The sequence below is a fragment of the Populus alba genome, chromosome 6 (assembly GCF_005239225.2).
Source record: "Populus alba chromosome 6, ASM523922v2, whole genome shotgun sequence".
Taxonomy (NCBI): Eukaryota; Viridiplantae; Streptophyta; class Magnoliopsida; order Malpighiales; family Salicaceae; genus Populus; species Populus alba.
This window is the reverse complement of record NC_133289.1, coordinates 8,439,329-8,457,113: the sequence shown is the minus strand read 5'-3', so window position 1 is coordinate 8,457,113 and position 17,785 is coordinate 8,439,329. Positions and strand designations below refer to the sequence as shown.

Genomic DNA, 17,785 nt, shown 5'->3' with positions numbered 1-17,785 from the left:
GGGTAGAATTAATATTTTGAAAAGTTTTGTTCTTCAAAAGTAAATTTTTAAAAAATAAATTATGCTTTAATATTGATAATATCATTAAAAATAAGTTGAAAAATATTTTTTAGTGTTTGGTTATGTCATGAAAAATTAGTTGAAAAATAACTTATTAATATATTTTTAATTTATTAAAAATAATGAGAAACAAAATCTTACAAATTAAAAAGTTAAATGTAAATGAAATTGAAAAAAAAATCTAATTTCATAAATGATCTCAAATAAAATAAATAACAATAAAAATAATGAATATCAAATCTAATAGATAAAAATATTAAAATATAATGAAGTTAAAATAATAATAATTATAATTTCATAAATTATTTCAAATAAAAAAAGTAATAATCAAAGAAATGCGGATCAAATTTGATAAATAAAAAATTTTAATTAAAAAAATAATAAAGAAAAAGTAAATAATAATTATAAAAATAAGAATCAAAGTTAATATAAAATTAAATTAAATTAAATTATATAAGGGGTAAATTTTTTTTAAAAATAATTTAAAACAAAATATATATAGCAATAAAAAAGTTTGAGAATCAAATTTGTTATAATCAACAAATAATATGATATTTTTAATTTTTTCACAACTTCCGAAAAGTATTTTCTACAAAAAAAAAAAAACTTTTTGAAAGCCAAACCTTTTTTTTATTGAAAAATATTTTTTATGATTAGTTTTTAAGAAAATTTAAAAAATTATTTTTCACCAAAAAAAACAAGATATTTGTGTAGTAATAATTTCTTTTTGACCAGCTAATATAAAAAATCTAATTTAATTCTTAAGAATAATGATCATTTGATTTCCATTAACTTAATGAGGTGAGCAAAACTCATGCAAACTAATGTTTTATAATAATAGTAATAATAACTACTGATGTTTGTTACTTAGAATAGCCAAAATTATGGGTTGACGGTTCATTAATTTTCCACATCAAAGCGTACATGACGACGGGCAGGGATTAATTAATGGGTCCGTTTAGCTGGTTGCCTGCACCATAATGGACACCCAACTAGCCATCTGTATATGAAGTTGTACACTGGACAGCACAGGCCATCTGTACCAGTATTCTGCAAAAATGAATATATAAATCACAGATAAATCTTGATGTCGAAGTGAAGGATTGGTGATGATGATGATGGTTAGCTTTCTGTGTATGCGTTTCATCTTAAAGAATTTTCATTAATTGTGTTATATAAAACTCAATTTCTGATCACTTTTAACTAATTGTTTGGTAAATTTTCGGCTGCGATATCAATGTTTGTGGGTTGGAAAATGATCTAACTTAGGTAAACATCTATTCACTAACTAGTGGTGAATTTTCTGCTAAAATATCAATTTTGTGAGTTGGGAAATAATGTCTGTCCAATTCAAGGAAATGCGTGGATTGTATGGGACAGTCCATCATGTTAAATTTTAATTTCTATTAAGGTTGATGATTGTGGTGTTTTGGAATATAGTAACAATCATGTTTTAAAATGCTTTTTATTAAGAAATATATTAAAATAATACATATATTAAAAAATATATTTTTAACATTAATATATCAAAATAATAAAATATAAAAAAACATAAAAATTAAAATTTTCATGAAATATCATTTGAAATAATGATGCGTAAAATAGTAAGACACATTGTACATGGGTGTTGCAATGCAATTCTAAATGACACCTAAAATAATAAAACACATTGTACTTGCGGTTTGTTATGGGCCGGATTGTTTTTTAAAAACAAAAGAAAAAGAAAGAGTAAGAGAAAGCAGATTTATAGGGGAAAAAAATATAACCATGAATTGAAAAGCTAAAGAGTATATTTAATAAATAAATCGATAACTATATGTCACAACAAATATATAAAAAAGCTTTAACACTAAATTAAAATTAAGTTAGGAAGTTAAGAGGAAAATTTATATACTAAAATATTTGATCTGTGATGCAAAGAGTTTTTAATTTTTTTTAAACTACACAATAATAAAATTATTAATTTTTATAAAAAAAAGTAATTATTTAAACCCAAATTAAAAAATAATTAATTTTGTTGTGTAGCCCTTCCTTTCCTTATTAATATATTTTTCTTAGGAATGATTTTTTTTTTTGGCTTGGATTCTTAATTTGATAAAAATTGAAAGCAAATAGAAAATATATATTAAAAAAAACAAGATAATTTGGAAAAGGTAAAAAAAAAAAAATATCCCATCAATTTTGTTTTTGTTTTCAAAAAACACTTTAATAATTTCAATGCAAGTTTTAAAAAAGTGAATATAAGAACATCACACCACTCAAGCATTGTCACCTTTTTTGAAGGCATGTGAAGGAAAGACATCAAATAAATTTTAAGAAAACAAGCTAAAATTCATAAAGGACTGCAAGCATGTTGTCCCATAAAAATACAAAGTAAAAGTGAATGGTATATAATAAAAATAAGAATATTATAAATATATTTAAAATCAATAGATTTTAATGAATCTAAATTAAAAAGGAAAGAAATTGAAGGCCTTTACAAGTATAGCATATACTTTTGGGCTTGACCCATAAAAAAAAAATCCAACTACATAAGCCTGGTCGCACAAGCGACTATTAAATTATTATAGAGACTTATTTCTTGACATTGTGAAAACCCCGCATCAGGTCATTTAAAACAAATCATTAAGTCGAATCCTAAATAAACTTAAACACAAAAGATTAAATTAAAAAAAAAATAAGTGACCAAAAAAAACTTTAAAGGACAAAAAAAAATATTGTGAGCAACTCCAATCCACAGTGGATCGTTTCTTCCTTCTATGTTAAATTTTCATTGTTTTTTTTTTAATATTTATCTCACCTTGCTTTATCTCATGAGCTTATGATCTAAAACACCATTCCATGATTCATCAAATGTAAACTCTACATAACTGAGCTATAATTTTTGTTAAAAATAACAAATTAAAAGAATAAAGATTAAATTTAATATTAAAAAAATTATAGTCCACTTTGCTATTTTGGATAGAGAAAGACATGAAAATCAAGGAAAAAAGAGAGGAGAAGAAAAAAAAAGAAGCCACCAAAGCCAAACCATAACTCCTTCGTCAACACTCACCTCTGAAAAATAAAGCCTTTGTCGAGATGATCTCAAAGGCCAAAAGAAGGCCATTTTTTGTTCTCAAATAAATTCGCACGCTTTCCATAATGCTATAGCTTTCCTCACACGCTGGAATTGTTTCCTACCTGTTCAATTTAGTCCCTGGCCTGGTAAAAAATAGGGTTGAACATTTGTATCAATTTCAAATTTGGTCCATGAAACTTTAATTATCTTAAATCAATAAAATTGAATTTTATTTTTTCAAACAAGCAATAACCAAGCGCCAAAATTTTTTTTGACACTACAAGATCTCCCATATCTAGATAACCAAAAGATCAGATTAAAAAAAAGCCAAGTGATAAAAAAATAATCAGAGGACCAAAAAAATGGGCCGGATATTTTCCCTTTATTGTTCATTTTAGTCCGATATGGCAAAAAAAGAAGAGCTAAATATTTGTTTTAATTTTGAATTAGGTCTTAAAAGTTTTAATTGTTTTAAATCAATAAAATATAATTTTATTTTTCTAAATAGAGCATCAATCAAGCGCCATAAATATTTTTAACACTATGCTATTTTTATATTTAAGCAATTGAAATAAATCATGAAATTTAATTTTAATTTAACTGGATGGGAAATGATCAAATTAAAATAAAAATAGAGTGATAAAAAACAAAGAACAAAAAGAAAAAGAGAAATCATTGTGTAGTATTATTAGAATCCTATATACACAGTAAAATAAGAAGAGATTTAGTTCTTTGTTTTTAAATTTAAATTATATATATATATATATATATATATATAAACACTGAGTTTACATGTGAGCTTTAATTGGACCCAGGAATCCAAAATTGGTGTGGCTTGCCCACATAAACAGCCTTCCAATCAAATACCACTCAAGAAGAAAGCCGGTTGTTAGAGGGTCAAATGAGTCCCACAGTTATTGAAGTATCTTTGTAAACTAATCAATCACCAAGGATACAGACACACAGGTCAAATGTTTGCCAATAATAGAGACAACAAGAGGCATCTTCTCTTCTTAATTCTCGCAAATTCTCTTCGTCTTTTCTTTTTTGTTCTTTTTGCATTTTGATCCTTTTTTCCAATTAAATTTCACATATTTCCTAGAAATTCACTTATCTGATATCCACCCACATCATTGACATCTCTTGTTTTTGCGTCCCTGATCATTAGCTTGTGAATTTTTAGCTAGCATCATTGATTAGGTTAACTCCTCTTGGCATGTGTTCGTGACAAGTCCACGATATAGAATTTCAATAAGTTATGTATTAGTTTTATCAATAAAGGATATATCATTGAAAAATAATAAATCTATAAATGACATATAATTTATTTTCTAGTATTATCATAATTTTTTAAATAATTTAAGGAACCTGTGATGGATTTTAGAATTAAAAAAAAACATATTTCTTTCTTATTATCTTGCAACGTTAATAAAAAAAAAAAAGTGATAAATTAAAGTCTAATATGAGATTTTAATCGATTTAAGTAAAAAAAATGAAATATATTGTAAGAAACTTTGATTCATTTTTTTTAATTAAAAATCTTTTAGTTTTTTTCCTGTTAAATATTTATTGATGTTCTAAATGTTTTTTCATTACACGCATGTTAAGAAGGATCTATTTTTTATAGTTAATTTTTAATACACAGCATGATGTTACTGGATGACACTTAAGTGTTTTATATGATTGGAAAATATAAATGTTTGGTATAGAGGATTTTTAATTATATTTTATGCAAAGTAACACAAATATCAAAATACAAAACATTGTACCATAAGAATAAGGAAGCGTATCTTCTTGTTATTCTTTTCATTAATGTAATTCTATGACGTAATATATTTATATTTTTTCCTAGCACAAGGAAAGTGAAAAGTTGTGGTTATCTAACTTTCTATAATATAAAATATATTACATTATAAATATAGAAAGCTAGATAACGGCAACTTGTGTGTCTACACGTGCGCTTAAAAATTCACGATTAAAAGGGTTAAAGATAGGGTAATAACCCAATATATCCAGGCTTGGCATTCTGCCAAGCCCAGATGACATGGATTTCAACTTGCTTACAAACCGATATCTTGGGTTTAAACTACACACTGAGTCCAAGTATATGTGGGGCTGACAAGGTGCTAGATCCAAATATCATTGGGTTCTAAGTGCATATATGTTTGATAAAATACTAGACCCAACTGCCTTTGGTTTGGCTATACACTGAGTTCAAGTGTGCATCGTTCTGGTAAGTGCTAGATCCAAACATTCTTGAATTTAGTTACGCACTGAGCCTAAGTACATGTGGATTTAGCAAGATGTTAGACTCAACTTCTTTGGGTTTAACTACACACTGAGCCAAAGTGCATATAAGTCTAACAAGATGTGAGACCTAACTTCATTGGTTTTAGCTACGCGCTAAACTCAAATATATATGGGTTTGGCATCTTCCTTGGGTTGAACTCTACGTTGAGCTCAAGTACATATAAGTCTAGCAAGGTGCTATATCTAATTTTTATAGGTTTAACTATGTACTGATCCCAAGTACATGTAAGTCTAACAAGATGTCAAACCCATCTTTCTTAGGTTCATTTACATGTTAAGCCTAAATATATATGAGTATGATAAGATATCAAATCCAAATTTCTTAGGTTTAGCCGCATACTAAGCCCAAGTGCATGTGGGTGTGGTAAGGTGCCAGACCTAATTGCTTTGGGGCCTGCAACGCGCTAAGCTCAAGCACAAATGAGTTTGACAAGATTTCAAACCCTTTACCCTTGGGTTTAGAGTCATTCTAGATCCAAATAAATATATAGTTGGTAATATTTTTAGACTTCATATTGAGTCACGAGAATTTGTGTGTTTATTTTTATGTCTTATAACATAAAATGTTAAAAGTAAAAAATGATTATCTCCCTATATCCCTAGGTGCATAAAAATCTTCTAAGAACTGATCATATTTCTATTAAAATTAATATTGTGTAAGAGATATATATTCATCATTAATATTGTGTAAGAGATATTTATCCACATTAATGCTATTAGGAGGAGATGACATTTCAACTCCTCTATTCAAAGCATTTATCATACATAATTACGAATAAACACTTTTGTTCTAAATAATTTAAAGTTTATTATCTCATTTATTGCAATATTTATTCAAAGTTATTGACTTTATCATTGGAGGAACTCTAAATCCCACTTAAAAAGATTGTTTTGTAGTATTGGTCTTCCATAACTAATCATCAACTTCTTTGGAACTCTAAAGAAGGAAACATTAACATGAATGTGTGATCATCTTCTAGAGGTGAGCATTTTCGATTCAGTCCGGTCTAGTTTTGGGCCAAAATAAAACAATCAAACTGAAATTATTTTTTTTTTCAATTTTTTTGAACCGAACCGAACCGAAAACCGGTTCGAACCGAACATGTTCGGTTCGGTTTGGTTTTTTCCCTTCCAAACCAATTTAAACCAAAAATTATTTCTGGGTTTTTTCACTGATCATATTTTTTCAAGAATTCTATTTTCGTTTTATTTCTAATTTCACAGATCTGTTCCTTTTGTGCTTATTTTCTGAGAAATCTTGGTTTTCTCAACAAGTATGACATTTTTTTAACTGGTTAGGCTGTATTGATATTCAGAAATTCAATCCGATTTTTCTTTGTGTTAGATCTTTGCCCAAGAATTAAACTTTGGAAAATGATACACAAAACAAAAGGAAAGAACAGAAGTCATTTGACTGGAGAAAAATAAAATAAAGAAAAGATTAAAAGATATCTGTTATTAAAATGTAAAATCATCATAACAATATTATTTGAACAAGAGGAAACAAATCAAAGAGGAAGGGCCAAACCCTTGCATACGCTAGTTAAAAAAATCCCTTTTTTTTTCCTCTCCAATCTTCCCCATTTGTTTTGAGTCACCACACACCTGCAAAGTAAAAAACCCTAAACTCGCTCTCAATGGCAACCGATCCAACTCTGTTGCACCAACTCAGTCTCCTTCTCCAATCAAAGAGGAGAGATGCAAAGAGAAAGGGAGGGGGAGGGGAGAGATGCATAGAGAAGAAGGGGAGGGGCAACTGCTTTTGTGTTTAGAGAATGCAGAGAGCAAAGTTTAAGCTTTAGGTTTAGGATTAGAAAAAACATCCTATTTATTGTTTTTTTTAAGTGTTGGTTTGGTTGAAACCGGTTCGATTCGGTTCAATCGGCTTCAAACTTTGAAAACTGAAACTGAAACTTAACCGAACCAGAATTTTTTTGTAATTTTTTAATCGGTTAATTCAGTTTTTTTTTTGTTCGTTTTTTTCGGTTTTTTTTTTTCCAGTTTTCTTGGTTTAATCAGTTTATCAGTTTTTTTGCTCACCCCTATCATCTTCTATCCAAACACTTAAAAAAATAACTCTCATTCCTAAGCATATTAGATTTTATAACATCATCAATTGACACCGTTTTATGAGAAATTGATCAAAAAGCCATCAACTGTTCTTTTAAAACTGATTTTTGACATCCCTAATCACTATTAATGGCAGACAATTAAGAAAACTTGGGAATAAGACGTGTCACAGACCTCCCTGTAGTTGCTAGCACATCTACTCCATCAAAGTTTCATAACTCATTAATCAAGGGTAAGCCCTTACCCAAGCCATCTTTGCATCCGAGAGACAACATTAGGCCTTGCCACCCTGATAAGTCCTAGCACATAAGGTAGCTTTCTTAGTCTAAACCTCTCAACCACAATCATTTTGTCACGATATAATTGTAGTATCTAAAGGAAGTTGGACAAAATGACTTGGAAAGTTTTCCACCCTGATGATCTCCTAGTCTTCTAGAGATTGTTCTCGTAGACATAAAAGCTCTCCCAATAAGCAGTCACTCTAAATGCGATTCCTTCTGCCATTGTGGGATCGAAGTTAGCTACTAATCTTATTGTTCCATGCCATAATCATCCAACTACCTAGAGCTTATTCAACAAAGGTCAGGCCAAAGTATAACTGATAGATAAATTCAAAATGAAATATAAAATCCTCATGAGATATAGGGATCGCCTTCCTCCAGTAATGGTTACACGTGAGCTACACACGCCACCATGGCTATTTTCATATTTTTTGGTGAAATTCAAGGGTATTTCAGTCTTTTTCCCATATAATGACACTTAGGTAATTTTTGGGACTTTTAAGAGTATTTTATTTGTCTTTTTATACATGTATTTATACATTTTTTTGTATTTTGTAAAATACTTGAGATAAATATAAAAAGAATGATGATGCAGGTCCAACGTCTAAGTTATCCGTCATCGTGCAAGTGTCTAAGCCTAATTCTCAATATAGGTTATGTCTATTTTTAGTTATTCCAACATAATCTTTCTTTTTAGGAATAAACGTTATTCGTTGACACATCTCTTTTTTTTTTTTTTAAAAAGAACCAATTTCAAAATTAAAAGAAAAACAAATATGGATTATGCTCATTTTTCTTTTTGCAACTTGGACATAATTCTCCTTTTTAGGTTTAAAACATTAACATTTCGACGAGTCTTCTATTTTTAGGATTGCTGTCATTTTTGACATGTTTCTATTTTTAGGGATTGCTGTCATTTTTGACATGTCTTCTATTTTTAACCCTCAAAATCAAATTGAAAATAAGCTATAATAATATAGCAATTGAATAAAATTAGAAAAAAAAAACACAAGCAAGGGTAACTTTTCACTTGAAATGATGTTTTAAGGGTTATGTCGACTTTCTCTTAATCATAACTAACTTAGTACCTGAATCTTTAAGACCAATGTGTAATTTAGGATTTCTAATGTTCTCAAATTACTAGATGATAATTCCAATAAAATCTTTATTTTCCCCAAAATAACTTATTTTCAATACCATAAAAATATAGGTGTCCTGCCATGTTGTGTATCACAATTTATAATAAATTCTTGATGATTTTATCACATTAATTGATTTTTTTGCTTTCAATCAAATGTAATATATTAAAACATTATTTTAATATTTTTTTATTAAAATTTTCTTTTGAGATCATGATAAGTTTTTTTTATTTAAAATGTTTCTAAAATGTTTCTGTCACCTTATCGTTTAAATTTGCTAGGAAATCACACCCTTTTTCATCCTTTTCCTATGCATGTGAATTGAAATTATATCTCATGGGAAGTACTCTAGGAACCAAAAAAAATCAGAAAATTAAACTCGTCAATCGGTTTCGTTAGTTAATAGTAAACTATGAACATTTTGAAAACTACAGAGATAACATCTATGTTTTTTAATCTAGAGGTATAAAATTGAAACATCTATGAATCTACAGAGATAAAAACATAGTTTACCTGAAAAGAGTGGAAACATTAGAAATACACTGAAGTCGAAGGACTTTATTCCAAACTAAAATTATCCAATCTCTCACTCCTATCATTCCGTCCTGTCCAGACTCCATATAAAATACACTTGCCGAATCCAAACAACTCCCCCATCCTTCCTCTCTTCCTGCTCCACCGTCCCGTTCCAACCCCGATTAGCCGACAAAAGTCACAGAACCATAGTCTCCGATTAAAAAAATAAGTACTATTCTATCTCTAAAAAAAGTATAAATAAATAAATAAATAAAAACACTCTCAAAAGACTAAAAAAACTCTACTCTAAAAAGCTATTCTCCACTCCTCTCACTCACTAACGCCACTCCTCCTCCTCCCCCTCTCTCTAACTTTGCCTTCACACTCTCTCAGTAGGGTTTCACTTTCTATAATGTAGAAAAAGTGAAACCCTAATTCATTCTTTCTATCACAAGATCTAAAAAAAAATCACTATAAATGGGGAATTGTTGCAGATCTCCGGCCGCCGTAGCTAGAGAAGATGTGAAATCGAGCTTCTCCGGTCACGATCACGGAAAGAAAGACAACACAGCTAAAAAAACACCGCAACCAATCACAGTACTCACTGGCTTCCCCAAGGAGAATATCGAAGAGCGCTATTTAGTAGATCGTGAGCTAGGTCGGGGAGAATTTGGCGTAACGTATCTGTGTATAGAGCGAGACTCGAGAGAGTTACTTGCTTGTAAGAGCATTTCGAAGAGGAAGTTGAGGACTGCTGTGGATATTGAAGATGTCAGACGAGAAGTAGCGATAATGAAGCATTTGCCGAAGAGTTCGAGTATTGTGAGCTTGAAAGAAGCTTGTGAGGATGATAATGCGGTGCATTTGGTTATGGAGTTGTGTGAAGGAGGGGAATTGTTTGATAGAATTGTTGCTAGAGGTCATTATACTGAAAGAGCCGCCGCCGCCGTGACTAGAACGATTGTTGAGGTTGTGCAGTTGTGTCATAAGCATGGTGTGATTCATAGGGATTTGAAGCCGGAGAATTTTTTGTTCGCGAGTAAGAAAGAGAATTCGCCTTTGAAAGCTATTGATTTTGGCTTGTCTATTTTCTTTAAGCCAGGTGAGAAATAACTTTATTATTAACTGATGATGGGAAAATGGAATGATAAGGGTTTATTTTAGATAACTAAGTGATTTTTTTTCCCTTTCCTTTTCTTGCGTGCCTGTGTGTAAGTAATGCATTGATGTAAGTATGTGGTTTGTTATTACTTGCCAGGGTAATTTAGTATTAGTGAAAATGCTGGAATCTTTAGTTACTAGAGTGATAAGACTATTGGAGTATCATGCTTTGAAATGTTAGGAAATTCCTTTTAATATTCTGTTTAATAGTCTACATTTAGCATCTTAAGTTCTATGTGCGTAATTTTTTTATGATGCCCTTTCTGAAGAACCTATTGTGGTTGCTCTAATAAGAGGATTGGGATGCTATTTTGTTCGAGCACAGTTTTATTTTAGAGTTCATGTGTAGGGTGCTTACGATGTTTAGTCACGGTTGGGTTTTAGATATGAACTTGATGTTTTCTTCCTCATAATTGTCATAGATATTTTAGGTGCTTCTGGGAAGACAACTTCAATTTCAAAAAATTGTCACATGCTGGCCATATGGTGAAAATCATTGAAATTTTTATTGTTTTCCATTATTTTTATATCTAGTTACTATATTATGCTAATGTTCATTACTGCCTAATTTGTAATAGGTGAGAGGTTCTCTGAAATTGTTGGAAGTCCTTATTACATGGCTCCAGAGGTGCTCAAGCGGAACTATGGACCGGAAATTGATATATGGAGTGCAGGGGTCATTCTCTATATCTTGTTGTGCGGTGTTCCACCATTTTGGGCCGGTAATTATACTTTTGGTTCCCACCCCTCTCTTGCATTTACTATGTTTGCTTGTGTGTGTTTGTGTGTTGTGGTGAGGGAGACTGCAGCATGAGTGCTTGCACCATATTCTAATAAACTCCTTTCCATCATTGTATGATGGCTTCAGTGTATGTGCACAGCTATTCTTTCTTCGTTTTGTTCTGTACTGCTTTTTCTTTATTTTTTTTGAGCTTTTCTTGAAAGGAGGGTTATGATTATTATTATTTTTTATGAATACAGAGTCCGAGCAAGGAGTTGCTCAGGCCATTCTTCGTGGGGTTATAGATTTCAAACGGGATCCATGGCCAAATATTTCGGAAAATGCTAAGGGTTTAGTGAGGCAAATGCTGGAGCCAGACCCAAAGCTTCGATTAACTGCAAAACAAGTGTTAGGTATATTATATATATGATTTTATTTGCACAGAACCTCATCATATGAGCATGTTTTTTAGTTTTACCATCTGGGAACACTGTTTCTTTGTTCTTTTGGGTTGGTGGGTGTGGGAGCATGGGGTTGCAAATTCCATCTGATTTTGGTATGATTTTACTGTTTTGGTAGATTGTTTCTTTAATTGAGATTCTACCTGGTTATTAAGTTGCATTACATCACTGAACACTCCTAGAATAGTGGAGTTAAAGATAAGAGGCAAAAGAACCTAAGGTATTAAAGAATTACAGTTCTGACCCTGTCCACAGCCCCCACAATTTATTAGATACCCTAGTTTATTGGCAAAAATTCTGAAATTTGCAGTTCTGACCTGTTTAGGAAACTATCTTAACTCACAATTTATCTTGTTATGTGGACAACAATGTGGGACTTGATAAATGAATCTGTAACAAGTGCTTTGTTGCTTTACAGATGTGATAATGCATCATAGTTTGAAGAACTACTACAATATGCAAGATATAACTGGGAATGCTACAGTTTCATCTAGCTTACCAGCCTTAAAAAATCTTGCTTGATAACTTCATCATTATCTCTCTTGCTGTATACATGGTACATTATTGCTGCTTTTAAGCCTAAAAGTTTTAGCATCTCCCTAGTTAATATTTTGCTTCAGCAAGCTGTTCATTCTGTCCAGGAAAAAGCTATGATTATCCAGTTTATCTAATGGCATTCTTCATGTATCATGATTTCAATACTTGTCACATTTGAACAAGCATGATTAATATTTATTATCTTTCACCTAATGTTTATGCTTCTACTTATAGAGCATCCTTGGCTCCTAAATGCTAAGAAAGCGCCAAATGTTCCTCTTGGAGATGTTGTCAAGTCAAGACTTAAGCAGTTTTCAATGATGAACAGATTCAAAAGAAAAGCTCTCAGGGTTAGATTTTTATTCCTCTATAATTTTCTTATTGTTCATCTGATATTATTTTTTCCCATCCAGAAATAAATAGTTTGGTACTTTTAACTAGGTTATTGCTGATTTCTTATCCATTGAAGAAGTTGAAGATATCAAAGAAATGTTCAAGAAGATGGACACTGATAATGACGGTATTGTTTCAATTGAAGAATTGAAAACTGGACTTCAAAGTTTTGGTTCCCAGCTTGGGGAGTCTGAAGTTCAAATGCTTATTGAAGCTGTGAGTACACTTTATGCATCTCAGTTTCAAGTTTCATCAAACAGTATCCGTACTTGGCTAAAATAATCAAACAATATCTATAGTATACGTGCTATATGTTTTCCCCTTCAACAACAGTACTGGTAGCGTGATTGCAATTGATACTTCTCAGAGTTCTCTTTTCTCTTATCCGCAATGATTTTCGTATTAAGTGAGGGATGCACCTTCGACATTGGAGAAAGTATTATGCAAGTGTAGGTACGAGGCTTTGGCATTTACACATCATGAGAATACATCAAGCCTAGTTATCTGACCAGTTACTTAATTTGCCGCACTTTAGCATAATCAGTTGTCCCGGAAGCAATTTTAGTTCTAATCTTTTGTTTAGGTGGTCTATCCCTGCACTTTCCAGTTGTCTTTCCTGAAACAAATAATTTACAACTTTGAGGAAATCTGAAAGTAGGATTATAGATTATATTTCTACAGTGATAACATGGACAAAATGTTGTTTAAATTTATAAACTGGATTCCAGCTTGATTTGGAAGATGAAGGTTTAGGTTCTAGCATGAAGGTTGAGGGCTCCCAAAAAGGAAAAAAAACAAGGGAAGCTGGTGGCTACTAGACCAAAATTACATTTGTATAAGGGATTGACTTTAAGCTTCTGAATAGAATGCTCACTCTTGGAACTTAAGGGTGTAAAAATTATGGTGTTTGAACATTTCATTGCTGCTAGAAAATAGCTGGCTTAACTACAGGGATAGCCCACAGTTCAGAGCAGATTTCATCTCCACCTCGCTCTAAAACTTAACCTCTTATTCTCTCATGTTTTTTGATGTGTGACCTTTTTCAATCCTCTGCTATAAGTGCCCATGGAAATTATACTAATTTCCTTTCCTTTTTTCTCCATAAAACAAGCCAATTTTTGAAAATTTATCCAAGAAAAGCTAGGGAAAAATCTGAATTCTTTGCTGTTATCCCTCTCTTTAAACTGTGTGTAAGCGCAACATCTGAGTCTTATCAAGCTAGAATTAGATACAGCCATCCTTTATCCTTTGATTCCATTAACATGCTCTCTTCCACGGTTTCATTACACTGAATATTTGATCTCAACCTATGTTTACATCCTCTCAATAATTCCGCATTTGAACTCCTTTCTTCTTCACACCCTTGGTTTTTCTTAACACCATCTCCATCATCCCTTTCCCTGTGTCATGTACTATTTCAAAGTCAGTTATGGTAGCTGGTTTCAGTTTCTTATTTATCTTTTCATCAGACCGTGTTGTGGGGAATGGGTTTGAAGAGATTCTTGGGCTGGATTGGATCTGTAGGAGTTGAGAGATTGGTGAGTGACTGGAGCCTTGTTCTATCTTGATTTCAGACTGCTGATGGGGTTTGCCGGGGATAAAGGTGGACTATCAATTACCTTTACAAGTAGGTATATATATGTTCTGGGGGGGTTGGGAGGGCAGTTTATGGATTCGTGTTTTTTTTTTCTTCTCAATTTTGCTTTTTAACATTTCATTTGGGAAGTTGATGTATTCCATGTGAAGAAAAAGAAGATGAGAAAATTAACAAGCCACCATCTCATTTTCTGTTAGTCAAATACGAGAAAGAACTAACAAGGGAGACATCAAAACAGATGGGAAAGCTTCTGAGGTTTTATAACCACATTTTAAAGGTGAAGGTTTAAATTGAAGTCTACCTGGTTAATGAAGAATTTGAGTTTACATGTGGTTTGATGAAGAATTCAGGAGTTTTCACATGCTGCAAGTACATGCATGAATTTGTTTGTTCCTTCTTCAAAGTGTTCAATCTTTATCATTTAGGCAATTGTTAGAACAAAGTAACATTGAAAATGGTTGGGAGGATAGAAAATAGTGTAAGAATTGGGTAGATGAAGAGGAGAGAGAATGAAAGCAGTTTCTCTTTCTCGGTTCTTACTTAGTTTGGTGGACAAGATAAAAAAAATTTAGATGACAGGTACCATAGAACAATGCTCATCTAATTCTTGTTTTTCTCCCTATCCTTTGAATTTGGATGATTTGAATTATGTTGGAATCAATGTGAGGATTGGATTCATGTATTCTTTACTCGATATGGATCCACCTAAAAATGCGTTGAGCATTGCTTCTGTCTCTAGCCTATTCTTTCTTACTTGTCCGTTCATCCTCGTACCTTTTGTTAAGCAAACATAATGTTAAGGAATATTTTATATCCAGTTGGTTCTGAATGGATTACTTGTTTGCCAACAGGTAGATGCTAATGGGAAGGGTAAACTAGACTATGGGGAGTTTGTCGCTGTTTCTCTTCCTCTCCAAAGGATGGACAATGATGAGCATCTTCGCAAGGCATTCTCCTACTTCGACAAGGATGGCAATGGTTACATTGAGCCAGATGAGCTCCGGGATGCCCTGATGGAGGATGGAGCGGATGATTGTACAGATGTGGCAAATGACATCTTCCAAGAAGTAGACACTGACAAGGTGAATTGGCAATGCTAAATTTAACATTATATGCTAATCTTGGCTCAGGAGATTTCAGTCTGACATCAATGTCGTATGAATGCAGGATGGAAGAATCAGCTATGACGAATTCTTTGCTATGATGAAAACTGGAACAGATTGGAGGAAAGCTTCCCGTCATTACTCTAGAGGGAGATTCAACAGTCTAAGCATGAAGCTCATGAAGGATGGTTCACTAAACCTGGGGAGTGGTGAGTAAACATATCCACAGGGCCTATGTTTAATTTATCCTTGCAAAGAAAGTAGTGGGTCATCACCATGCATCTTAGATTTGCTTTCTTTTATGTGGGGCCCTTTTGCTTGTGGGCTTACAAGGATCATGGAGGCTGAGGGCGTCTTATCTGTCTGCAAAATGTTAGTTGTGTAAAAATGATGACTGGTACCACGGTACAGGATGTATGATTCTTTCCCTTTTCTTCCCACCACTTTTAACCTTCGGTAATTGTTTCTTGTAGACAATGCGAACATTGGTGGGGTGAACTCTGTAGGGCTGTAGTATATTCTAAAAGGAAATGCGTTGTGTTCCGGGGCTCCCAACTTTTGACACCCTTTTCTTTTGCTCAAAAAACACGAGAAATTAGTGAAGTTATCTGCGAAAACTACATGTAATGCTGTGAGTAGGAATAAACTTTTAGATGGGTGCATATATTTTTATTAAATTTTGTTCTCCAAAGTTATACATTAGAGCATGCCTAGCCAGCAATTGCCAGTTAGTATTGAGTTGTTGATTGATGTTACTAGAATTATTTACATGCAAGTAAAAATTTGTAGTAGCTATATTTGAAAGATGTAACTTCGTCCGTGTGCTTCATTCTCAACTTCATGGGTGCATAGTACATTCCGAATGATTTGAGATAAGAAACGAGCGATACGGTCACGGTAGCCCATGTTCATCTTATAACCAAATCAGTCCACAATAGAGCACACACCATTAGTGGTCTCAATTCCCATGGCCTCCGCCCCCCCCCCCCCCCCCCCCCAAAAAAAAAAAAAAAAAAAAAAAAAAGACGAGCACGACTAAGTTCCAAATTCAAAAAGAAGATTTGAAAAAAAATGTATAGTGAAAGTTAGTTAAACCATATTTTAAAATTAATTACCTTGTGCAAAAGGAAAGAAAGCGAAGATATTCAACAGAATAAAATAGACCTTTGGAATGTAAGAAAAATTAGTTGTCGTGAGTATTCATGAAATTGACACCACGCTTCCGCCCAATATGACATGCGTTAAACACATTTGGTGTTCTTACTTTTATTTCAAGGCAAGGGTTGAAAAATAAATAATTATCAACATGCAATTTCATGATGATTATGATGATATAAAATTAAATAAAAAAGCTATAGACTAGTCTACATATACAGCCCAAAGCCCAAATAGATTGCTCTCCAACTTGATTTGGCCCCTATTCAAACCAATGCACAATATGGTTGGGCCAACCAACTAGTCTACACTCCAACTTAAGGGATTGTTCTCCGGTCAAGCCACTCATTGCAAAACTAGGTTTTTCCCCTAGTATATTGGGATTGAGCCTTTCAATTTAAATTCTCAAAATCTCATCAACTGTCACACATCATGAGTTATAACTTTTAAGAAAGTCAGTATAAAGATATCATATTCTCCTGCATACTTGCCTATAAATTATTAGTATTATCTGTTTTTTACATTTCTCAATGTCAAATTTATCTCTCGTCAATTTGTTTTTTTTAGAGGGACTCTAGTTTTCTCACTAATGACTATCTCCCACTAACCTAACTCTTGAGAGGACACCAAACCTTTATATTCAATCTCCCACAAGTGAACCATTCCCATCAATGTGGAGAATGAGGCATAACAACTAACATCTCTCTCTCTCTCTCTCTCTCTCTCTCTCTCTCTCTCTCTCTCAAGTTACCTAAAGGGAAAAGTAATTCTTCTTCGTCATTGCACCAAGAGGTAAGCTCATGTTACCAAACCATATCAATATCTCGGTTCATAAGAAAAAAAAAAGAAGTAATTTAAAAACATCACATAAAATATAAGTTCATACAAGAACATACGACACTCTTTTATGTTTTTTTTTTCTCTTTCCTTCTCTGTATTGTATATTATGTCCATCACAAACTTTACTAACCTAAGTATTGAGGGGTCTTCTATTTTGACAGGGGGCTTGTTTTGGTATGAGAGCCTAAGACAACTACGTCTAGTCACCCTGTTATCTCATCAAGTAATGACTAATTCTTGTCGCCTTGTCAGCCCATCCAACAGAAGTTAAAAGGCGCTGATCTAATTCAAAGGTTTTTTTTACTTCATTATGGTACCATTAATGAACAACTAAACAAAAGCTAGTTTATTATCATTTCCCACATTAGCCCAAAAGTTCT

The 17,785-nt window shown here is 32.3% G+C and overlaps 1 protein-coding gene across 1 annotated transcript; it reads left to right on the top strand.

Moving 5' to 3' along the window:
* Window positions 1-9,551: 9,551 nt before the first annotated feature.
* LOC118048425 (calcium-dependent protein kinase 13) lies at window positions 9,552-16,101 on the top strand. Its single transcript, XM_035058086.2, has 8 exons — window positions 9,552-10,539; window positions 11,177-11,320; window positions 11,580-11,732; window positions 12,552-12,667; window positions 12,759-12,926; window positions 15,159-15,389; window positions 15,475-15,619; window positions 15,884-16,101. The coding sequence occupies exons 1-8, from the start codon at window positions 9,915-9,917 to the stop codon at window positions 15,922-15,924; spliced, it is 1,623 nt and encodes a 540-aa protein (XP_034913977.1). The 5' UTR covers window positions 9,552-9,914; the 3' UTR covers window positions 15,925-16,101.
* Window positions 16,102-17,785: the final 1,684 nt, after the last annotated feature.